This window comes from Lepisosteus platostomus, chromosome 13 (assembly GCF_059453375.1).
Source record: "Lepisosteus platostomus isolate fLepPlt1 chromosome 13, fLepPlt1.hap1, whole genome shotgun sequence".
In the NCBI taxonomy this organism is placed as follows: domain Eukaryota; kingdom Metazoa; phylum Chordata; class Actinopteri; order Semionotiformes; family Lepisosteidae; genus Lepisosteus; species Lepisosteus platostomus.
Genome location: NC_142623.1, coordinates 14,685,517 through 14,710,261, shown reverse-complemented (window position 1 = coordinate 14,710,261; position 24,745 = coordinate 14,685,517). Strand labels below are relative to the sequence as shown.

General features: G+C 46.7%; 1 protein-coding gene across 3 annotated transcripts in view; it reads right to left on the bottom strand.

Annotated features, from left to right (window-relative positions):
* LOC148650032 (uncharacterized) overlaps nucleotides 1-24,745 on the bottom strand; it is a 201,134-nt gene that overhangs the window by 74,147 nt on the left and 102,242 nt on the right. For all 3 annotated transcript variants that reach the window (XM_088603407.1, XM_088603406.1, XM_088603408.1), the window contains 4 exons: nucleotides 20,810-20,977; nucleotides 18,031-18,244; nucleotides 17,046-17,208; nucleotides 4,177-4,305 (listed from right to left, as the gene is read on the bottom strand). In XM_088603407.1, the coding sequence (XP_088459533.1) occupies nucleotides 4,177-4,305; nucleotides 17,046-17,208; nucleotides 18,031-18,244; nucleotides 20,810-20,933 (630 nt within the window). In that variant the 5' untranslated portion in view covers nucleotides 20,934-20,977. The remainder of the gene's footprint in view (nucleotides 1-4,176; nucleotides 4,306-17,045; nucleotides 17,209-18,030; nucleotides 18,245-20,809; nucleotides 20,978-24,745) is intronic.

Below are 24,745 nucleotides of genomic sequence, written 5' to 3'. Positions count from 1 at the left end.
AAGACAAGGTGAAATGAGAACAAGGCGTTCAGCCCATTAATGCCCAATCATTTTACTACGTGCAAGTGATTCTATCGCACCATCAGTCTTACATTACGGAGAATTCATAAAAAAATTCCAGAGGAATTCTGTAGGACACCTGAAGATAATCTATAAGATTTTCACCCCAGAATACCACCAGAAATATATATCCCATTTCCTATCTGTTGAATGTGTTGGTAAAGCCCAGAAACAGAAGACAGGAAGAGTGATCAACAACCATCAGAGCCCTGCCATGTGCTGCTGTTACTGGGCTGTTCACTTCATCAGCACAATCAGTGACAGGATCTATTAATAGATGTCTTCTCTTGGGGTCCCTAACCTGGATTTTTGAAATAATGAAGAACAGTAGCAGCAGCGCCTTTCGTGGGGTATTTAAACCCCGATAAATAGAGCACAAAAAGAAAACATCTAATAAAACTAACTGAAATCTGACATTAAGAAGAGCACTAAGATTAAATCTAAAAAAAGCAAAAATATAAGCTACAATATATACAGCTGTGTGCTCATCAGAGCTGCAGACATCCAAGTTTCTCTCCATCATATTCGCAGGGTTCAATGCAAATACGAAGGACAGAAACTTGGACCCATCTCATTCAATGCCTCCCACACTTCCTCAACCCATCCCAGCTCATTCCGAGCAGGAAGAGGGACAGAGAGTCAGATGGCTCCACAGAGACAGCCCTGCCATTGTTCGGTGTCTGACATGGCTAGAACACATCCCAGCTGTGCCCACACGACAGAACCTCAGCATGGTTTTCATTTAATGCTTTGGTACAATTTGATGTTCTCCAGTCCCCTGTCATTTTAACCTCCCTGTCACTTGATATGCTCCACAATAAGAAACCAATTAAGATGTTTTTTTTAAATAAAATTGTCATTCAAATCTTGCCTGCCTAGATGGTATGAAGACTACTTTTTGTCACAGATACCACCTGCAACACAGACTAGCAGAATCTATATCTACAAGATCTGCATCTGCGCCCAGATTGTCTAGAGTCCAAGTGTTAATCTTAACCCACAATCTTTGGCAGACACATCCATTATGTTTATGAACATTGACAAACACTGTTCTTGTCTTTGCATGCTGTAGGTAGGAAGCTGGGAGAAAATAATGAGTTATCTAGATTTATAGCCTAGGCTATCCCTGTGCTTTGCAGATATTAATTTCATTATGGTTGTGTTTATGGTTTTTGGCCTTAAACATATCATTGCTCGAGTTTGCATAGCAATAAAAATTTGGAGAACAAGGCTTGATCCCCATTTTGGCAACCACAGCTGATCAAAAACCTGATACGCATATTTTCTCTACCTTCTTTTTCTTGGCTATGCATGACTGCTTCTGGGAATGTAGCTGCCTGTCTCATCTAATTCCAGAGCAGCCCAGGGGAATATGGACAAGGAAGACGGAGCAGCTCCGACTTGGCTATGAAGCCACCAAGAGCACAGTGTGTGTGAAAATGACAAAAGACTGATGTCTCAGATTAGCTCCTTAAAAGCAAGGCATATATAATACTGTATGCATATCACACTTACACAGTATGTCCTGCTTGACATGTGGGTGCCAGACTTATAGCCAGTCCACACATTTCAATGTGACGGGGATTTGCAACGCGGAGATAAAAAATGTCGTAAGTGAGAGGGGTACTGGGAAATATGTGTGTGTGGGGAGGGGGTCTTCTGCACCCCGTTTGTTCAATGCCAGAGCTCTGCACTGAAGCAGCACAGGCCACATCATGCTTCCCCTCTCAGTGTTGGTCGAACAGCGGGCGACTGCTGCAGGTCCAAAATGGACTGAAACAGAGTCTAAGAAACTAGCAGCAGGGGGAGAAGGTGGGAAGGTGGGAGACAGGCAGTGCCCGGGCCAAGGATAATTAATCTGAGACCCCCTTCCCCTGGGCACGGTTCTCGAGTGTGGAACAGCCCCCTCTGAGGAGGCAGCCAGCCTGCTCTCCAACCAGGGAGCCAACTCTCAGTGTCAGCTCCCCTCCCAGCAGTGGCGTCTCCAGGATTTTATATTTGGGCTGGCAGAAGGGTGGCAGTTTTTAATGATACTGTAGTATTTGCCTTGTAAAACAGCATGCACTACTAAAAGGTGTACTACTATTCTTCCGTGCACCAGTTACGCTGGTAAAGGGTAACTGGTAACTGGTCACACAGGGTAACTGGTCATACAGGGGGTATGACACCACGAGCGAGGCAGAAATGAGGCAAAAGCCAGAGCCAGAATCTTGCGCAACTTTCACTCAGCCGCATGGGAACAACCTACAAAGATCTGCCACATACTTGCCGACACAGATAGGCAAATTCTGCACACTTCAAAAAACATTTAAGACGCGTCATAATTGTTGCCTACGTTTAAGTTTTCGAAATTGAAGACAACGATGGGATTTTAGGTAACGCCTAAAATGGGGTGGCAAAGCCATACTTAAGAGTGGCCATACTTAGCTGCTACCCCATGACACCCCGACAAACCCTGGAGTGTAGCCCCTATGTTCTCCGAAGGCTGTACCGGTGATCAGCAGCCGCACTGGGGAGACATGTACTCAGATAATCTACTGTAGATACTACTGTGGGTGTTCATGGGCACTTCCCTTACACACAAAACAGAAAAAAGTACTCTGCTGTCTCTGCCAGGGGTGTACAATAACCCAATGGAATGAAACACATTTATTATGAATCTATACTGCACATAAGTAAACTGTGATTGAAGCTTCAGAGCACATTGCTGCATTACAGTTCTTACAGGTCTTAAGAGCTTAATGAGTTCTCCGACTCATTAAGCTCTTAAGAAACCTGAGAAACCTTAGGATGACTCCTCCACTGGGGGGTTCACAAAGTTGACTGCACGTCTTCCTGGGAAAAATAAGAAGTTTGCGAACTTGGCTTTGAGCTCACTGGGGTTTTATACTGCGATTTCATGCTCAGTGCAGCATGCTCAGAAAACACCCATTACTCCTGTCGAAAGTATGTTGCTAAGTCGTCCCTAAATCAGGACTAAAATTAACGGGCGATAGCAAAACCTTATACATGGCATTTAACTAAACAACGACAATACATCAAAGAAAATCTTTTTTGTTGAAAACAGGCACTTTCATTACTCAGAGGGTTGATATACACTCTTGCTACTGAGTATCGTGCACAGAATAAACAAATAAAATTACTGACAGACCTAATCACGTATTTGCATTAAAGGGGTGCTGCTTAATTAAAAGGGGCAGTGAAAACGTGGTAAAAAAATTAACTAGCTACAGGTGGCAAATACTTGCGAAAATATAAGCTACGGCTTTTTTGGATCTCTAAAAAAACTGAAGAAAGATATTAGTCTCACTGGTTTATTATTGTTGCCTTATTAATGTGTGGCCTTACTAACGATTACTAATTTGTGTCTGTCTCTGTCTGGGAATGGACAAAAAAAGCATGCAGGGTTTTAGCAGGAGTACAAATACATTCTAAAAATAAATCTCATTCACTCTTCTACAAGCATGTGCTAGAGAAGAGATTTCGCACAGCACCACAAATAGGATAGCAGTGAGAAAGGAGGTCACTCAATCAATAGGCTAAGCAATCTATCTATTCACAGGGTCTCACTGGAAGATGAAGTATTTCTATTACTATCTGTGTGCAAGATATTAAGTCCTGTAAAACATGGGACTGTGCCACATATGGTACACATTTTGGGTACGGTCGAACAAACTAGACTGTGATGCCCGATGATGACAGACAGTGAAATCTCATGTTCTAACTCCATTGCCTCATTAAACTGCTACGCCCTAGAACTCCCTTGGAGGCAGAATCCTGCCAGGCCCAGTAGCAAACAGATATTGATTTAATTCAGGGGTTTGGCCCCAAAAGGGACCCATGCAGTCCACCTTGCACTAATTCCTATAAAGTGACTATTTGCTGAATGTGCTTTGGATGGACACCTATTAAATACAAAAGCTGATGCAGAGAATGTGGTCCTGATACTGTAAGCGCTGAAAAGCTGGAAATGGTACTGGAGGTGGACGCAACAGCAGCTCCACTGTTGGGCCCAATCTGAGCCGGTCCTCTGCATCTGCCCGCCCCAGGGCGGCGTGCTGTCTAGGCCGGTGCAGGAGGGGGCAACGACCCTCCCCAGGGACAGGAGTCTCTCACCTCGGACTGCCCAGGGTCCTGGGACAGCGTGGAGTAGGGCAGCGGGGAGTCGCAGTCCGGAATGTAGTGCTCACAGTAATCCACCGCGGCCTTGGGATCGTCCAGGATGAGCAGCTGCTGGATATCACCCTAGACAGAGAAAGGCAAGAGATACCGAGTCACCCCGCAGCCAGCTCAACAGGCCTGCATAAAGCAGCCTGCAACCTAACCCACTCCATCCTTCCATTTCCAGTCCCCCTGTCGTCCAATACTGGGCCACGACCCAACACCATCCATCAACCGTTTGCCGTTTTTCCACAGCACTCGGTCATTAAGGAGCACCACTCTAACGCGTTACTAAGTGGTACAGAGAACAGAGAGAGTACAACAGGTATCTGCAAAACAAAACTTCAAACAATCTGCCTGAAGGCTAGCCTGTCATAGATGAAACAGTTGGTTCAAAGAAAGCTTTCCATTTCAAGAATGATCACCAGAGTTTCAGGAGGAGCAAAAGGAATGCAGAAGTTCAAAGAAACTTCCAAAGGTCATAGCAGATTTAGTTAGACTATGAGATTGGTGACCAGACAGGCAATGTAAAAAATGAACTGTTGCACAAGAAGTGGCCAAGACAAATATCCCTGAGCAGCAGGTACAGTGAGCTTTCAGAGTTTTTTTCCACGACTCCCATGCAAGCGTGAGGGGAAACTGGGCACAGCTCTTTCAAAGCGCTTTCCGTCTGACCATCCTTACAGAGACGCAGGAGTGGGGTTTCCATAGGAACAGAAAGGCAGCCAAGGCCTGCTGTTTGGGATTTAATCCTCATTTGTTGTCTTCTGTGGAATGGGCGGGGGGGCAGGGCAGCTGGGGTTTCGTTGCTTTCCCTTCTCACAACGGGGGCTGTTTTGTTGTTAGGGGTTACCGGGACACGCGGAGGTCCTGTGGGGAGGAAACGACTTTTCTGGCAGCCTGTCAGCGACGAGGACGTGAAGACAGAGGACAGGAAGAGACTCGAAGCCACCCGAAGCCACCGCCTGGCGTCACAAAGGAACACTGGAGGGAGTGAAGTGGGCAACGCAGGATTGTCCTTTGTGCCTTTCGCAGAAAGAACAGAAACAGTGTAGCTGCTCGGCTTCGAGGAACAAATCCCAGCTGGAGAGAGTGGCCTTAGTGGAATTTTTACAACCTGTTGTTTGTGATGGAGATGGCTGGTAGGAATTCTCGCTGGCGTAGGCTTGTGTTTACTTAGGTGAGCCCGAGTGGGAGCTGGTGAAATTCCTATTGCCTAGATTACAAGCAGGTGTATGGGACTGGGCATGGGGGAGTGTAATTTCAGGTAATCAGGCACAGATGTCAAGACATTTTTTTCAGTTTGTGTTGGTGTCCAGCAGGCATGGCGGTTATCTTCATTACACATACTTATTCTTCTGCACCAGTACATACCTGTCTATTCACAAACGTACTTATAAATAAAATATCCCAATGAAATTGGCAAGTGTCACACATCTTTCAGTACAGTAAAATCACCTGCTAATAGTTTAAATCTTTTCTTATGCTTCTTGGACACTGCAAAACTGTATCTTCCCCCCTCTTAATAAAAAATCACTCATTCACAGTGGATTAGTGGTATGGAAAATGCAGTATCGGCACAGAGCTGCAAGTTGTGTAGACAAGGACTACAACACACTAACCTATTAGACTCAATGGCCAACTTATCAGGGCCACTGAATAATGTGTTAAGCTTTCTCTGAAAACCAGTAACAGCCTAAACAGGACAACATGCATCTCTCAAATGGGAAATTGTTCCAGCAGGATCACCTTCAGTTGAGGCTGCAATGAGTTGTACAGGTAACAATAATAATTCCTTCTACAAGGTTTTTCATCCCAAAATGCTTTACATGCCAGACAGGGGGCACTTCATCTAGTTGAAATGCATCCATCTGGGTGACACACAACATCCATTCTGCACCAGCAGACCCACTATAAAGTAAAGCAGGTGGAAGAGTAAGAAAATGCTTCACCAATTGAAATGAGACTGAACTCTAGATAGGCCAAATTGTACAAGCCAAGGGTGACACCTAGCCTGGACACTGATGTTAAAAAAATAAGAAATAGGAGGCAAAATGATATTTTTTTATCTTAAAGACGTTCTCCCTCTTTCTGTCATTACTGGATGTAATTAGTCAGGCTGGGTCACGCTTAGCTGGGTTTAAACAACTGCGAAACTTTGCTGCCACATTAAAGAGATCAGCTTTCCCCCCCAAAGACAGGCGGTAGGAGGAGAAAGTGTGGGCTTTGGCAGTTGTCTGCCATTAGCTCTGCGAATCAAAGCAATCAAGGCACCAATTCCAATCGCCATCCAAGCCATCTGACTGTTTTGAGAAAGTCTTGTTGAGGGCCCTGTTCTGCCATCTCAAATTTTCACACGCAGTCAGAAAAGCTGCAAAGAAGTGGAGTTCACATTTCCTTCGTTCTCGCCATCAGTAGTCCCAGAACATGTGGCGAGATGCTGAGCTATAACGTCTCTACAATAATGAAGGCAGCAATACAAAGCACATGGTTGGACATGTGGGGAACTAAGCAGACAGATGAGATATGTGCAGAGATAGGACAGACAGAGAGGCAGTTTGACAGATACACAAGATGGACGTACAGTTTGAAACACATCAAGACAGGCAGAAAGATAGATAATCAGACATGTGAGTGAATAAATTGGAAAGAGACTGGGAGATTGACAGAAATATCTACAGTATGTCAACTATAGAAACATGGGTATTAAATACTCCAGAAGCACAACCTGAAGGACTGTGAGCAGTAGTGTCTGAAGGCTCTCTCACTATCACTTTGAAAGCAACAATTATTTTTACGAAGCATTGAGACTCAGATTCACCATACAGTACCTCTCTACAGAGCTAGATAAGAGAGAAAGGCAGTTTGTATGGTGCTGTATTTCAGAAAAAGCAAGAGGCAGGTGAAAACTTTAATCTTCTGCAGAGAACAGCCGTCGATCACCAGTCCTCTAGGAAAGGTGTAAGCTTGGGGAGGGAGAGGGGTGTGAATCGTGGTGTGAATGGGGTATTTTAAGACAACATGAAAAAGGACTAAACTGGGTAATCAAAATGTAGCATAAAAGCTTAATTTTTCGCACTAGAGCTGCTCTGTGGGTAATGTTCAGGAATCGGCCACCCCCTCACACTGCAATGCCGTTCCCAGCATGCTGTCTCCTTTACGAGGCGTTTTCTTCTCGTCACGCTCAGCCAGACGATTCCAAGCCAATTGGCACCTCCGCCATCCTGAGCTGGGAGCGCGTCCTTTCACGCTGGCTTCCGAACTTAACACCTCTGGTATTGCAATCAGAGATGAAAAGGGAGAAAAATACCCTCGCTTTTCCAAAAGTGAACTCTTTCCAAAGTAGACCAGCTGTGCCCCCCACCCCCGTTAAATTTTTTTACTTTTAACCTTTGTGGATTTTATGCATCTACTAAAAGCTGAACGTGCACAGTGAAAAACAAGAGCTGAGATGACAGACGGGGCCGGTGAGAAGAAACCAGGGGTTACATCTTCCAGATGCGCCCCGTGAACACAGGGGTATCTTCACACCCCTTGTGGTTTGCACAGCTGCCTCTGTCTGGAGCTGCAAGCTTTGAACTTGGATCTGTAAAGAGATGACAGCAAAGCTCTGCAGAATTTGGAGAGACATCAACCAACAAACAAACACCGGGACCAGGAATCCTGCCAGAACTGTCCCATATTCCCGTAAGTCCAGAGCTCAAGTTACCAGTTCCAGTCTACACTCCTACAACTCAAAAGAAAACACGGCACGGTACGAGAAACTACATAGAGTTATCACAGTTTTCGAACAAAGGAGAACGGCCGTCTTGTCAGTGAGAGACGATGCCCTACAGTTTCTTTCAATTCATTTTGCTCTCTCTTGTTAAGAAACCACAGAAATGTACACTGTGTGGTTACAGTGTTGTTTCCCTTAAACTCAAGTGTGTTAAATCTGAACAGGATGATCAGCAACAGTAATAACAAGAATGTTAATAATGTAAGAGGGGTGACTGGGGGGCTGTGTCAGCATGTGGGCTAGGAGAGGTTAATTCCACACTGAAATGAAAATGTTCCTCCACAGGCAAAACAGGAAAACACACAGAAATTATATTTATTTATGATATGGTTTCTGCTCCTGGCTTCATTCTATGTACCAAAACACACGTCTTTTCAGCTCGGCTAATAAAGCAACGCAGTTCTAGGTCACCCTTTTCTGTGAAAGCTGTCAGATGTGTTTCTGCTGCGGAGCTGTCAGACCACTCACAGAGGACAATACACATACATGCATGCTCACAGACAGACACGCACGCATGCTCACAGACAGACGCACACATGAACACGCTCACATAACCAAACACGCCCGCGCACACGCTCACAGACACAAACAAGCACACTCACACGGTCACAGACTGGCGCACGCAGAAACACGCAAGCAGACACAGACATACTGTATATGCACACAAGCACATCTCAAAGCACGCAATCCAAAGATGGCATAAACTTTAAAACATGTCAATATCAACATTCACTCATTCACCAGGAGGTTCCTCAATAAGTGTGAACACAGTGGTCTTGGCACGCCAGCCCTCAGAGACAACTCTGTGGGGATCGGCATGTAACACCGGCCTCTCCGGTGAGAAAAAGACTTGTTTTCCGCCCTCCTGGCACAGCAAACTCTGGTATTCATTAGATTATTTTTTCAGTTACGTCAGACCAGGGCCCTAACGACCCCTGCTTGTGAATTCTAAAAGCAATGTTGCAGGCTGCCAGCTCACACAGTGATCTATTACAGTAACACAGAACGAGGTCAGGGGAGCTGGGTGGTTCAGAAGCTGGCATCCATGCCAGATGGCCCGGGTCCAGAGGAACCCAGGTTATAAAAAACCGCGCCAAGCTACTATAACTGTCCGAGCCATTGTCCTCCGTTGATATGGCTGTCTGGGGGCCTGACTTGGACACACGCCAGAGCACTTTCAGGCCATTAATACTTCAACAGGGGTACAGAAAAGCAGTGCGTAACTCACTTCTGCCAGCTCTGTTTTTGTTCTGGTCCGTCTCTGCATCTCAAGCGAGCTGGAACCACGGCGCTTTCGCACGGTCGTGTAACACAGCTGCCAGCCCTGGCACTGCACCTCCACTGTGACCAGAGGAGGGACGCGGCAAGGAAGGCGCGTTTTCCCCTGACGGCTGGTAGCATCACAGCCTGATTCCCCTGCCGCCACACCATGTGGACTCAGGAGATGACTCTCGGAAACCTAACGGACGCCCAGTTTAACAGGCAAACCAACCGCCAGCTCTGCAATGACAAGCGTTTCTCCTAATGCTTCGTGTTGCAAAAACACAGAGGAGGGGGAACGAGGAGTCTGTTACTCACACGTTTCCCTCCACACTGACAGCTTTTCAGAGCCACATCGTAAAATGTGTCATGTAGATTTTTACCGTTGCCAAATTTTTCTTGCTTTTAAAGAAAATTTAAGTTAGTACAATTCTGCCATCGATTTATAGACTTTATACTTGAGTGCTATGTAATCCATTAAAATCAGTCATCAAAATAACTAAAGGTAACACTTGATGTTAGTAATTAACCAAAAGCAACAATCTCCTCAGATTCTTTATCATCACAGGCCATGGCACAAGCAGTACAACCTATCAGCAGCTTCTATGTGATGCTATAAACCAGGATTGTCCAGTTGCAAACCTGGAGGACCACTTTGCCTGTAGGCTTTCTAGGACTCTTGAAAGCTACAGCACATGAGGATCTGAGAGAAGTTCTTATACGAGTCCAGCTGAGCCAATAACGAGCCGGTCATTAGGAGCTGCACTGGAAGTTGAAATCTTTCATCCCCTCTGCAAACTCCGTCTCAAACAAATGTAAAATAACTTCTTATCTCCTGAAACACTGCTGTACTGTATTCTCTGTTGGTGATGTTTATCTGTTTTTGTTGTATCACTGTGTTGGGACTCTGCGGTAAAACAAGTTCGCCCCCAGGGTGTAATAAATCTTGAACTGGAAACCTGCCGACAGTCCAGCTCCAGGACTCCATAACACCTCCTGCTGTGAAGCGAGTGTGGATAACTCCTGTCCTTGAGGGACATAGCCCTGCAGTGCTTCCTGGTTTAGCACAGTGCAGTGAGGCTGTCCTCCCCACTGTGAGAGCAGCGCAAGAGCGGAGCCTCTCCTTCTCCTGAGTTTGTGTGTTTGAGACCCTGAGAGCAGAATCGGCTCATTCATTACACAGACTGTGTAATGTGCAGGACTGCCTGGGCTAGATCACAGGAGGAGACCAGACCAGATGACCTGCACCGCTGAAGGCTGAAATTTAAAGAACAGGTCCACACCATGTGGCGAAACACCTCAAGGGATCCTCCTTGGCTCTCTTGTCTTTTATCCCCCATATAAAATTCCTGGCAAGAGGTGGAAAATCGTACCTGCACAGGCATGTCATCCCAGGAGATCTTTATCAGGCCTTGCACAGACACACGCCTGCGCACACAGGCGCACAAACACATTCACAAGTGAACATAACACAAGCACACATACTTTATATGGGTTAAAACACGTCCACCAGCCTGGACACAAGCATTGAATACTGGGGACCAGCCTGGACACAAGCACTGAAAAGGTTCCTCAAAAATTCTGCACACAAACCAACAATTCAGAACACGTGTCCAACGTGTTCTCAGAGATTCCTACACTACATCTTTAAGATCTTCAGACAGACAATTGAAATAAAAACGGGGGAAAAAACAATGGACTACGTCGCAACTGCTCTGAACATGTAGAGCCCTCTCTTACTGTCTGGGATTCAACTGCCTCCTTCATAAGCAGGAACAGCTTACAGGCAGAAGCAGCTCTAAGAAACGCCAACTACCGCCTCCTCACAACACATTCCTCATTCAGTGCCTAATTAGCTAATTTGTTAACCTCGTTAAGCTATGTTTCTGCATTTTTTCCCTTTATTTTCTTTTTGAGGGCTGATTGTTCTAGCAAAACCCAACAGGCGCCTTCCCTCTCCCTCTGGTGTGAGTCACACAGTCCCCGTTCCCTCCCTCCCTGTTTTCCAGTGCCAGTTTGCCTTCATTCTTCCCGGCCCCACTGGGCCGATGACGCCCCCCCACCCCCCAGCTCTGACCAGGCATTCCTTTGTGCCCCAGTACACAGCTGATCGCCTGTTCAGCCCCAGAGCTCCAGTAAAAGGTTTATTCCATGCTGAGAAGAGAAGAAAGGAAACACAACGTTTCAGCTGTGGAGCCTTCTTCAGGTGCCAAGGCAAGCTCTCCTTTACACAAGCTGCCGCCCTGCGAAGACAACTGGCGAAAAAAAGCTCAACAGGGCCGGTGACGCAAGTGAGGTGCACTCCTGGGCAGGGACAGGGAACCCCGAGATCCTCAAGTCCAGAGCCACAGGCCGAGTCAGTTCTGTAATCTGACAGAACCTGATTCCCTACAAACCCAGTTTACACACCTTAATCACCAGACCCCAGCTCTAACTTCGCCAGCAGCAACACTGCTCACTCTGTGTTCCTTCGCTCTTCTGCTAAACCTTCCACTGTTTTCCCACCATAGAAAGAAAAATCCAGGAAAAAAGAAATACTAAAACCACATGAACAGGTCATTAAGATGTACTAAAAAAATCCAACAAGCTTTCACAAAGAAAAAAAAAGTATTAAAAGGTTAATTAAAGCAAAGCTACCAGCGCCTGAAGCTTTGAACATTAGCAAACCTGTTAGTCATATAAAAGCATATCCACAGCCGTGAGATTTCACTGTGGCATGATGGTTAAAGCAGACCTTGAAGGCTTTGTTCTTCGCATCACTTCTCCTAGCTTTTTTAAATTGAAAACACTCAGTCTCTCCAGCCGCCCCAGTCATTCGCAAAAAGCTTTTAAGTGAATCTTAACAGATTTTCCTCCTCCCTAAACAGAGTCCGATTTATCAAAAAGCTTCTGCCTACTACCAACGAGTGCATGTGTAGGCTTTTTGAAGAACAGTGGGCTTTTACCAACTCCTCCATCATCCATCATCAGCCAGACCCCCTCCAGGAAGCGCAGGGCACCTGCAGGACTGAGAGCGCACAGAACCACCAGGCCAGTGCACAGACCCACAGGGAACATGCAGACTCCACACGGACAGACAACTGAACCCACAGCTCTGGAGCTGTGAGGCTGTGGCACCAGCCACCCCATCACCGTTACACCCTCAGCATGTAATGAGTTTATCACAGTAGCATAAGGTGCACGGTATTTTCTATCGGAAATATGAATCATATGCCACAAAACCACAAAAGCATTTCTTTCGGTTGTTCAGAAGAGACCGTGCATGCCCGAGGCTGCACTGAGCCTGGCAGTCTGTTTGGGAAGACCAGAGGCAGCTGACGACGGAGCGAATGCTTGCTAGCACCGGGGTTAAGAGTGTTCTGTATTTTCCTGCAGGAGAAGTGCAGCCGGTGGTAGAGTCACAGCTGACGCTCCTCCCTGCCGTCCATGCCAGCCCCTGCTCGTTCCGGAGAAACGAGCCCTGTTTTCAATTACAGGAGCCGTGCTGAGAGCGCCACCTGGCAAAGCCGCCCCCGCCGCTGTAAATCTGCCAGGGCCGACCCTGCGCCCCGGGAGAGAGAACACCCGGCCAGGTATTTCCAGCCGGAGTCAATGGCTCCTCATGCCCTGCAGGCATCTCGCAGTGCGGCCAGCGCCTTTAACACGCTCCCCCACCGTCGCTTCCTGTGCCCACTGCTGCCAGCTGGCCTGCCGTTCCGTCCAGTCAAGCTGTGAGAAGCCTTGAGGTACAAAACGCACTTTTCCTCTGACTTATTCGCTCAGCAAGCACCCGTGTGCCGGGTTGACCAACTCTTCCGGAACAATCTGTACGATAAGGGGACAAACGGAAAGTACAAGCCAAGAAGTCGCAGTAACAACACATCAGCATAAATTGGAAACAGGCACATACAGAACGGGCCGCTGAGATCCACCAACAGAGCCTGTTTTGAGCGGTACCACATCTTAAAACAAACGCCCCATGAGGTCAGAGGAACGCCACCCCCGCGGTGGAAACTCGCTGGGCAGGTTCGCCGCTTTTCTCCCGGCTTCGCCCTGCTGGCACTGTGCAGTACTGCTGCAAGCCTTTGACAAGCTTAGGAAGGAAGAAAACTGCACAAGACAACTCCAAGGAAATCAGCCCCTCCCTTAGGCTAGCAGGCAGGACAGGGAGAAACAGAGGGTCTCTCTGGCATGCTGGGACTCGAGCCCTTTCACAGAGGCGCTGGAGAGCCTCGCGAGGCATGCTCTCCGCTCCCACTTGGGGCTGCCTCGTCACCGTTGTTTTTCAAACTAATCTGAGGTCAACTCTCCCGCTCCAGGCCAAAACAGCAAAGCCCAGGAATGCGCTAAGGGTCCAGTTATCCCACGTTGAGAGACTAAGCTGGGACCTTTGTTTGGGCCCAGTTTTGGAGCCTGCTTCTGGGAACTGGCCGAACTTCCCGCTCCTTTCCCATTCTCCCTAATGCCAAAGCGGAATTGCGTTATTATAGCTTTAATGTGGTCGGGTCAGGGGCCACATTTTTGGAGTTCTGTATAAAAAAAGCCAAACTTTACAGCGCCGCTTCTCTGAATTAACTGCTAGCCAGATTGTGGACTTCAGTGTCCTTTGACCATGGAAAGAAACCCAGAGGCTTTTGCCCGAAGACTGCCTGGGACCAGTCTGCAGCATGCCTGTGTCTGTGTATGTTTCTGCTGACTCATGCTTGCAGCTCAGTGGTCAGTGAGTCAGTGATTTGTTTGAGCAATAAAGTTCAGCACCAGCACAGGAACATGTAGTGAAAGCATGGGAACAGCACGGTGAAAGTATGGTAATTAAGTATACACCATGTAGGAAACAAAAATGTATAATTCCCATCCCATATTTATCCAGGATAAATCCCAGGGAAAAGGCAGGAACAGTAGAAGGACTGAGAAAAGGGCTGATGAACCTCACAACGTCCGAACGACCAACTGGAGGAAATTCCAACCAAATGGTCGAGAGGTTGTCTACTGTTTGTTTGTTTGTATATTGTCTTGATGCACTGTCTGCACTTTGTGTTTTTACACTTGTTTTAACAATCGAGAGACGTTCTGTAAGTAAGAATTCCATTGTACCAGTACATGTACCAGTTACATATGGCAATAAAGTTCAAATCCAAGGAAGAGCTGGAACCTAGAAGCATCTCAGAAAGCACCAGCGTCTCCCTAAGAGAGCTGGGAATATCTTCCTCCTCTCCTGAAACCTGGTAGGACGAGCCTCCAGCGTTTACAAAACAGTCAGGGATACGCTCACCCTGGGATGACATAAAGAAAGATGGGCTTTTTAAAAAAAAAATATCTTCCTAAGCTATAACTCCCAAGGGCAAGGAGCAAGTAAAGACATGCAGGTTAAATGCAGGTTAGATCAGTCCATGGATGGTTATATTTTATTTTTTTTAAACCAATGCTTATCCTGGATGTGCAAAGACAACGATGACAGCTCATTCATTTATAGAGCTGCTCTCAGACTAACTAGGTCAAGGCCATTAACCCCAGAGGGAACATACAAACATACAGTATACTGTACAGTATGTCAGGCAGCTCTCACCCATCAGAGGAAAGTTTCCTAACCCCTCTGTGAAAGCACTGTAGGCAGCTTGTGTTTATTCTAACAGATTTCTATGCATTTTTCCTAGACTTTTCTTTCCCTGATTTCCACGGAGTAATTAAAGAGCTCTGGGTATAGTGCAAAGAGCAGTAAATGTGATTGATTCAAAGCAGGTTCTTCCACACAATTAATGGAGCCTCACCTCCAGTCCAGTCATTAAACATTGATTCAAGTTTAATGGCATATTTCACCACCCTGGGATTCATTACGAACGTGAAAAGAATGAAAAACTCACTAAATCTAGCTCAAATTGCAATATAAAGTAATCGTTCCACTAGGGCACATTACACAGCTCATTCCTCCTCCCCACTTCAAACGCTGAGCACCAACAGCAACTTGCTTAAAGTCGGTCCTCCTCAGGTTCTGGCTTAAATGAAGACGGAGATCAGACGTGTGCAGCCACACTGACACACGCCTCTCTCAGTACAATACAGCAAACCTCTGCTTGCGAACAGCACAAGCCAAAGGGTCACCTCATGTGAAGGAAGCTTAAAAGTCTTCGACCGGCAAAAACACAGGATTGCACAGTTCTGCCCAGGAGCCACACATCCTGCTGCCCTTGGATTCTTCTGGTGTGGACGTATCGAAGAAAGCACTGACAATGAGGTTTTGCTTTGCTCAAGCTGCGTATGCATTCCTCCCTGACAAATTGTCTCTGGCATGATATAGCACCTCTCCCCCCACACACACATACTGTACACTCCACTTCTGTATGTCATTCCCTTTGCGAGGTGTGCTTTTCCAGCTGTGGGAATTACAGAGTCGGCGCTCTGCAAGCACCAGCCCACTCCACCTCTCCCATCAGAGCGGGCTGGAGGACTCCCCAGAGCACGACAGCCACACGCACCCACTGAAACACAGCCCCACGGGCTCCTCCCTCCCTACTCCTCCCCCCTGGTCCCACAGGCCTAGCAACCCAGCTGTGCAGGGCCAGCTCCATATTACCAACCTGCAGGGAGGGCCTGCAGCTACCAGCCTCATGGGGACCAGTGCTGTCAGCCACAGGAGGGCTGGGACACCTTGCATTCCTTCTCTGTGCAGAATGAGGACACCTTTGTGCACAAGTAGCTTTCAGAAGCAGGTTTAATTTATTAAACTTAACTTTGCTTATTCACTGGGAGTCTTTATTCAAGTAGATCAATAAATATGTATTGCATTTATTTCAATACTGCTTCGCCTTTCACTGTGATATAGGTCCTCATTTCAACACTGCTGTAACAGGACACGAGTCTCTGTGTGCTCCACTTTAAGCTCAATTGTATTCTGACAAACACTGCACACCATCCATGAAAAACCATTTGGGAATTCTTGTCCAGCAATAAGGTACTAATTTTGACAAAGCCTTTCAAAAATGTCAACAACAAATGTTGTTGATTTTGTCCTGTGGGATTGGGATGTGAATGCATTTCACACAAATCAAGCACACAGCTCTCCAAACCCTTCCTGTTCCAGTGCTGAGCACTCTCAGTGCACGATGAAAGAGCAAACACAGTGTGGGCTCAACAAGCACACACTCATCTCCATGACGTGGGGAAACTGGCACACGCCCATCTCCCTGACCTGGGGAAACTGGCACACGCCCATCTCCCTGACCTGGGGAAACTGGCACACGCCCATCTCCCTGAGCTGGGGAAACTGGCATGCTCTGATGAACTTTGAGGTGAGACAGTCATGGAGCACTTTTTGTTTTCTGTCTTCAAAGTGAGAAGCGCACAGGTTCCTAAAGGAAACAGTCCCCACCGTGCACTCCAGTCCAGCTCGGAGCTGAAGACACGGCGCAGGACCTGTGCTCACACCAGTGAAAGAGGGGCTGGTGTCTCAGCTGACAGTGACAGCACTGAGGTGATGCTAATCTTTTGATTATAGGTTCAGCACACCGCTGCTGCACACCAATACGAGCTGAATTTACTGTTACGATAGAAATAATGAAAACAGCATCTTCTGGTTAGCTTTAGATAAAAACCAATGCCCCAGGATGGTGAGCAAGGACACTGTGCTGTAGGTGGTACAAGTTCACAGGGCACTGCTCATAAGAGTAGGGGTGTGAACCCCCTTGTTCTGGCTAGACTCCAGGCTGGGCTTGTACAATCTGGCCTCCCCCAAGTTCCCCCTTAATCCAATGCGCTCCTCTATGCAACAGCACTGTGAGCACATTGCACTGAGGCCGGACGCTGCCCCTACCTCAAAGACTTCCTCATCCAGGAGGCGGGTCCCAAACACCGTGACGCCGTCAGTGCTGACAGAGGGGGTGTCTCCTCGGCGAAGCTCCTGGCTCTCCAGCTTCACGCAGTCCAGATACAGGGTGACCGCCTTCCCTTCCACGCTGAACGCTATCCGGTGCCACCTGGGAAGAGACAGGCACTCCGCTACACTGTGTCCACATGCTTATACTTCTGCCGCTCCAATTCGCAAACAAACACAGGATCAAAAAGTCCACAGGGCGCCGATTTAAAAAACACAGCAGCTGGAAGTGTTACTGGGTCTAAAAGATGCATTGTCACGTTAGTTGCACTCTGACATGTTTCTAGGGTTCCTGCTGACAGTCAGCATGATTCTCTGTGATTGTTCGTTGGTTTATACCAAAGTCTCCAGCCCCGGCCCCGGAGAGCCCCCTGGTTCAGGAGGGAACATCGGTCACCATAAAATCACTATTTTCTATAGAGCGGGGATAATCTAAACTGTGATCAATTCTGCGTATGTTTTGCTAAATTAAATAATTTAGAGATCATCTAGGTCCAAACTCTGATCCCAACCTTTCAGCTCTCTGGGACTAGAATAATTTACAGGTGTTCCCAATCAATCACCCAACTGATAGAAGTAGACACTGAAGGGAAACTGGTGATTAAACTGTCTTTTAAAACAGGGGTTCCCAATCCTGCTCCTGTGGATTATCACACCTGCTGCTTTTCATAGCTGCTCTTTACTCAAATGAACCCTTCACTGAACCAGCTTGCTTGGTTGGAACCTTTGTAAGTTACTTTCTTCCACTCAAAGGTTGGAGATTTGAAGTTACTCTTGAGTTCAGACTAAACATTATGTCTGAGAAGAGTTCAATAGTTTAACTGAGGGCTCATGTGCAATAAACACCAGCAGGTGTGTGGGTGCCCAGAACCTGGACTGGGAACCCCTGTTTGAAGATACTGTGTGGAAGCCCAGGTGTACCCACTTTCCATCAGCCAGGTTGATCTTCTTGAAGATGGGGTATTCCTCTGGGGTAGGCTGGCCGTTCTGGTCCTCGTAGAGAAAGACAGGAGAGCGCCCGATCTCCAAACCCAGCTGCTGGACCCCCTGGTCATCATAAACGGACAGGAGGAAGAACTGGGATCCCTTCTTGGCTCGGACTGTGGCCATTATGGAAAAAGCTTCCGGGAATGCAGTGTCTGGTGAGGAAGAGAATGCAGGGTTACCATCCAGTCTGGAACGAGAACCCTCTGGGGCCCCTGCCCAATCCACTCCACCACACACTGTGATGTACAGGTCTCTTTTGGACAGGGACATGAGTGTACAAGGCAGATTTCTTGCAGTAGTACAGGACCACTACTGTCAGGTCAGCTCCTGGACAGCCCAGCAGGTCTCCTTAAATCATCTACAGCACAAAGGCTCAGGAAGAAAGAGGGTGAGATCAGCTCAATTAGCTACTGACATTGATACTGGTCTCCGAACTCTATAACACCTGCACGTTGAACTTTAAGATTTAAGAGAGAGATTGATAAGATGAGCGATTCCTTTCATGAGGGAATTCGCAGCCATTAATGACATGACTTGCTTGTCTCTAAAATCAGTCATTACAACTGCTCCAGTACTACACGTAATGACCAACAGAGACACTAAGAGAAAGCATGCACAGAAATACTGTATACCTGCCACTAGACAGCTGCCCTCCAGAATATGCTAGTGTCAAATTCACATGATATTTATCAAGAGTTTTAGCGTTACTGTGTAATTTGCATTATGAGGCAAGGATATTTTATTACAATAATGATATTTATACACTCCACAATGCTGCATTTCTTTTATATGTTGATTAAAAAAACAGCACTGATAATTTCCCGAGTCAGAATGAAACAGTCACTCAGGTCTTACTAAAGATGTTCTGGCCACAACCAGGGGCAAATAGTTCTGGATAAATTTAAGAGAAAAAATAAAATATTAAAAAGCTGCTCTGTTTTTCCATTTCAGGTTAACTGATTACATGGGTATTTGTTTTTTTTAACAAAAAAAATGTTAATTATGATAGGACTCTCTGTGTCAGTTCCAGAACTTGTGATTTATGACTGGCAAATTACTTTCTAATTGTCTTTGTTATAAAAATAGAAGTTTCCTTGTATTAAAAAAGGGAGCGATACGTGTGAAGAATGTGATTTCCTTGGGAAAACAAGCACTGGGTGTGTAATTAAGAATAATAACAGGTTTGGGCCTTGAGCTTTTATTTGCCCTGTTTCATCTCAGTATCAAAGCAAGATCTGAACACGTGTTTATTGTCGTAGACTAAATAATGAGAAAGAGGAATGCTCTCAGTCCCTCCATATTTGTGTGTGGCCTCCCAAAGGAAAGGTCCAGGAAGCCTGGGATTTCAAGCTGGGAAGGAATGCTGGGACAGCAGGAGAAGGTGGAGGGGACACATGAGAAAGATGAGCACAGCTCCGGCCTAGATCAGTGGCAGGGCTCTGCTCCTGATGACTGAATTGGTCTCGTTGATTGCGGGATGGAATCAATTTAATGTCCCGTTCTGTGTTTTCACAGCCGAGGCGCTCGAACAGCACTCCGGCCGGCCGCGCCCAGCACCGCTCCTGCAGAGGAGCAGAGCCGGAGAGGACAGGGCGACCCACTCCCACTCGGGCTCTGGACCACAGAGGCTCCAGCTCCTGGGCCCGCCAAGCCAGGAGCCTTTCAGAATAAGCCCGGCAGACAGGAGGGGTCCGAACAGACCAGAGACTCCCAACACCCTGACAGTTTAAAGAACAGCGAAGGCTCCCCAGAAACAGCTGGCGAGAGGAACAGAACAGAGCCCCTCGGGTGTAGTGGGTCACGGAGCCCGCACTTCACTGCAGTTCTTCACAAGCAGACAAGGAAACCAGAGCGATCCTCCGCGCCTCCAGGACCACTTTATCTCCAACCCACACAGGTGGGGAACCGTTATCTATGACAAGGCTCCCTCTTTAATTACGTTTATAAGCAGTCTCTGACTTATGGATCCGTCAGCATCAGCTTAATTAGATTTTCCCCACTCTGAGATGGGGAAAAGAGAAAACGCAATGCATCTTCATGTTGCAATGACCTATAGAAACAACATGTGCACCATGCATATAAACACCCCCGTTAAGACATAAGGTACATATAAAACACTGGTCAAATATACAGTATATATAAAAGATGTTCATATTAAGATACAAAGAAAGATAAGTGAAATAATTATGGTTCAATGATGAGAACAGTTAAAGGTGAGAGGAGACCACCTGGGCCCAACAAGCCCACAGCTATGGTACACAGCTGCCTACTGTTCCAGGAAATCCACCCGTCTGTGTAGGACATTCCTTAAGGCCTGGGAATGAGTAGCAAGATCTGTAATGTGGTGAATCAAGTAGCACACGATATTTGAAATGAGGCCTTACTAGTCTGCTACACCGTTTTAATACAAATCATCCCATTTTTCCCACTCCAGAAATCTCCCCCTTTTCCCTCAGCTCTTCAGCAGCACTGCTATAAGCACCGACTGCCATCAAGCATCTGCTTCAGGCCCTGCATGGTTCATTAGAAGGTCAGGCAAATCTGGCTTTGATAACAGCGGGCATTAACGTGGATTAACACACGGAACACTTTTCTCACTTGCATTAGGGATATGAAACTGTAACTGCTAGAAAGCCAACAGGTTAAAAAATCTCTCAATCTATCCCCATGATAGGAGTCAAAACATGATGTTTTGTTCCCTCCCCCACTCACATTACCTGGGAAGAGCTGCTTGGTGGGTGCACTCAGCTGGATCTTCTTTTCTATCCTATAGGCCATGTCTGCCTCCTCCATGTCCTTCCGGGCCGTGCACAGCCCTGCCGCCATGGAAACGCCCTCCATGTTCTCCGATATGTCCAGGAGCCTCAGCACGTCAATGGGATTGGCTGTCAGGTTGAGAAAGGCACAGGTACATAAGGAGGTACAGTACCATTAAAGCACAGGTGCACCACACTGCCACCAAGCGAAGCTTCTCAGGCTACACTGAACCACATGACACTGTACAAATACAAGCTCCAGTTATACAGAGCTTTTTGACATTTCAGAAACGGCTAAAGCTGCATAGGACTTTGTTGAGGAAGGCTCACAACCTATACGTCGTGCAAAACTATTATAACTTTAGGACAATGCTTTGGGAAAAATATTAAAATGCAAATATGAATTAAAATAAAGAACATGAATGTCCATCAGAGTTTTTGTCATAAACAACCCTGTACATGCCCTGGAAATCACAGGCGGCACCCATTATTCAGGTTATTTTTACAGATTTTTCCAAAAGCTTTAACTTCACACTATAATACTGAACAGAATGAGCGAAAGAACAGTTACAAACGAGAAGAGGCCATTCAGCCCATCTAACCTGTCTAACTAAGAATCTCGGCTGTTTTCCTGAAACATGGCCACTTTATGTACAGGTGTGCCTCCTGTTCCCAGTTTTAATGCCACTTTCAATAGTTTCCACATGAGCCCTCTGGATGTGACCTAAGCATGCCAACATGTTGGCAGTGCAAGCTGTAGATCTGGGGACGGTGTGATCCAGAACCAATCTGCAGCAGCACTAGCATGGCTGTTCAAACACTTTGGTTTTGAAGAGTCTGTAACATTCCCTACATAACGTTGGAAGGCTCTAACAGACAGCAGTGCTAAAGCAGACAGGACATTCCAAGATTTGTGCTTAGTTTTCTCATGTTACAAAGAACGACAAGTAATCTAATTGCGCAAGATCTCTTTTGCACACCTTGGCAATCTCTGGGGATTTGAGTGCTAAACAGCTGTGGAAAGCCCCTGCTGAATGGCTTCAATGTGGGGGTATCTCACAGGTGAGCTACTGTATAATAAAGCCCACCCCTTGCAGGGGAACCCCCCAAAGAGAGCGCTGTGTCTGAAGGAGCAAGGGCCTGTCTGCGTGCAGCCCAGCTACAGCAACGTCTTGCAGACAGACACCCAGCAGATCGCCAGGTGCCTGGAGCAAATAACTGTTATTATGGAATAATCAAGCCTGGCAGGACTATGTGAACCCCGGGCCCGGAGCTTCAGTACCAAAAGCTGCAAAGAGCCCTGCTCAATGGCACCTGCCTTTGATGGGGCAAAGGAGGTGTGGTTTCTGCATCGAGTGCTCTCTCTGTCTCTCGCCGATCAGGGCAACATCACAAGCCTCCTCAGATCAAACAAGTGGAAGTCTGCGGGTTCCCACTGTCTGTAAAATAGGGCCCTTTAATTCAGACAATGAACAAATCATTGGATCGCTCGCTTAGCATCTTAAACACTTTGATTGCCAAGAGTTTCAATATGCAAAAACCATAACGGCTGGAGCTTTTATAAAAATTACTTTTCACTAGCCAGCATTTGTTTCATTTAACGGCAAACCAGGAAGACGCCTACTTTACATCCTCTCTGATTTTTTTTACTGGCACCCGCAAGCAAAAGCACTCATCGCAGCAGAAAATAAAACGATTTAGAAAAAAGCCCCCGGGGGCTGAACTTCACGTTGCAAGGCGGAGAAGGAAAAATCTGGAGCACAGGCTGCAGTGCACTGGTTCAGCAATAGGATTCAGAGCATTGTGTAGCACCATCCTTTCCAGCTGTCTGGTCTCATTCAATCAGATACTGCTTCCTCTTTTTCATACAAAGACTACAATTTGCAGTAGGGTCTTCGCACTGTGGACCATACTTGTCATGAGATATTGAACGGTTCGTTCTCACCTGTCCCATGATCCTTGTTCTGGAAAGATCACACCTGACTAATCCTGGGGGCGGACGTGAAACGCTACTCTTTTCACCGATATAGAAACACGCAAATCAAAGCCAACGAGCCAGCCCCAAGCCTGCCCTCCAAAATAATCACCTGAGATAAACATTCACTCTAAACACAGAGATAAAAAAGATTTAAAACAAACTAATGTAATGACGATACCACATGGACAGGAAGACAGCTGTACAAATTAAAGGTAAGGAAAGCCATTGAAAGTCAGGGTAATAACCTTTAATTCACAGAGACAAATACAGCACGTTACTGCTGATTCAGTAAGAGCGATTAGAGAAGAGAACGTGCACAGCATGTGCCCGACACTTTTTAATTACCAATACACCTCTGACTCCAGCGCTGCAGCTACTGAGTCGTGGTTAAAAGCTCTCTAGTACAGCCATCAATGGACTTGTTCAAAGCTTCCCTCCTATAAATTATACAATTAAAAACTAAGACCAGAGCTTCATTTAATGCAATAAATAAAAGATTCAGAATCCCTCTGAGCTCAAGATTAAAAGTCTTTATATTGGCAGGTGGCTTTTTTTTTTAGCAACTCTAAGCTATCAATTAGGCCCTGGCAAAACTCTGGAAAAAGGCGCATTATTAATTTTTATCCTGCAATGCTCATCGGATCACACAGCACAAAGATGAAAGATGCACACTTTTTCTCTCTCTCTCTCTTTTTCAACAGGCTTCCGCTGGGCTCGTTTTTACAGTTGAAAATTGATTGTGGCGCTATCCCATCCACCCCCGCCCGCGCTCGCGTCTCAAGACGAGCCTCTCTGCTTCGGAGAAAGGATGGGATGACAATGGAAGGTGACATGCCCGGAGGCAAGAAAATTTTGCTTTTATTGGGACCGGCTTCTCGTCCTTAACTAGGTTCCAGTGTTTCTCTTGTCCTCGCACATTTCTGTCTCCATATCCGTGACAAGCTGTCAAACTGCAGATCCCCGTGGGAACAAGGAGTTCAGGCAGAAAAATCAGAGAAAGGCCTACAGCAATATCAGGCCTGTTCCCTCTCACCCACCATTGGCTCATTCATGTCAAAAAACAGCCTCAGTTTTGCCTTCACACTTCAATGTCCAAATACCTGAGTTTTATGCAGCATAAACCACAAAATCAATCTATATAACTAAAACCATAAAATCCTTACATCCCATCCAAGTGGTTTTGCCACCGGCCAGCATGGATACTGTCATTGTTGAAGCGGTCTTCAGAAGTAAACTTTTGCAAAGATCAGAAACTTTCGGCCTCTACCAAGGGTTAATGCCTTACACTGAGACTGTACAGTGCTTCCTCTGACGTTACAGAAACATTAGGCACAGTAGAGACACCAAACAGGACAGTGTGCGCTTGGAAAGCACATCCTTGCTGTACAGGATCCGACCTGGTTCAACACAGCAACGTTGTACAGTGCGACGGCAAAAATCAGGATGATCGCATCTACCTCATGAGAGCCAGCTCACCCAGACCTTCCAGCACGGCCTCAGGAACACATTCTCCCGGTACCGTCCGCTCCCTCCAGTAGGAGGTTCGTGGCACTATCGGACCAGTTCTGACACATTATGGAAACAGACTGGCTGGGATCTTCACGCTGATCTCTGAAGGCCGAACTGAATCTCGGTTCTCCTCCCTGCATCAGACAGCCGATGGACCAGGCCAGCTACTGCACAGAGTGCACAGCCCCACTGGCACACCCCTCACATCTGTGGAGCCACATTCCTCACTCCTCAGCCAGACAGGAGGCTCACCAGCTACCAGCCGGTCCTCTGTCCCACTCTGGGCTGCCTGTGGCCATTGCTGGTCTATTATGTACAGAGAAAAGTCTGATAAATGCTGTAGAACAGCCAGCTGGTCATGCCTCTCAGTGCTGCACAAACAGCTAGCACGCCAGTTGATTACTGTACTA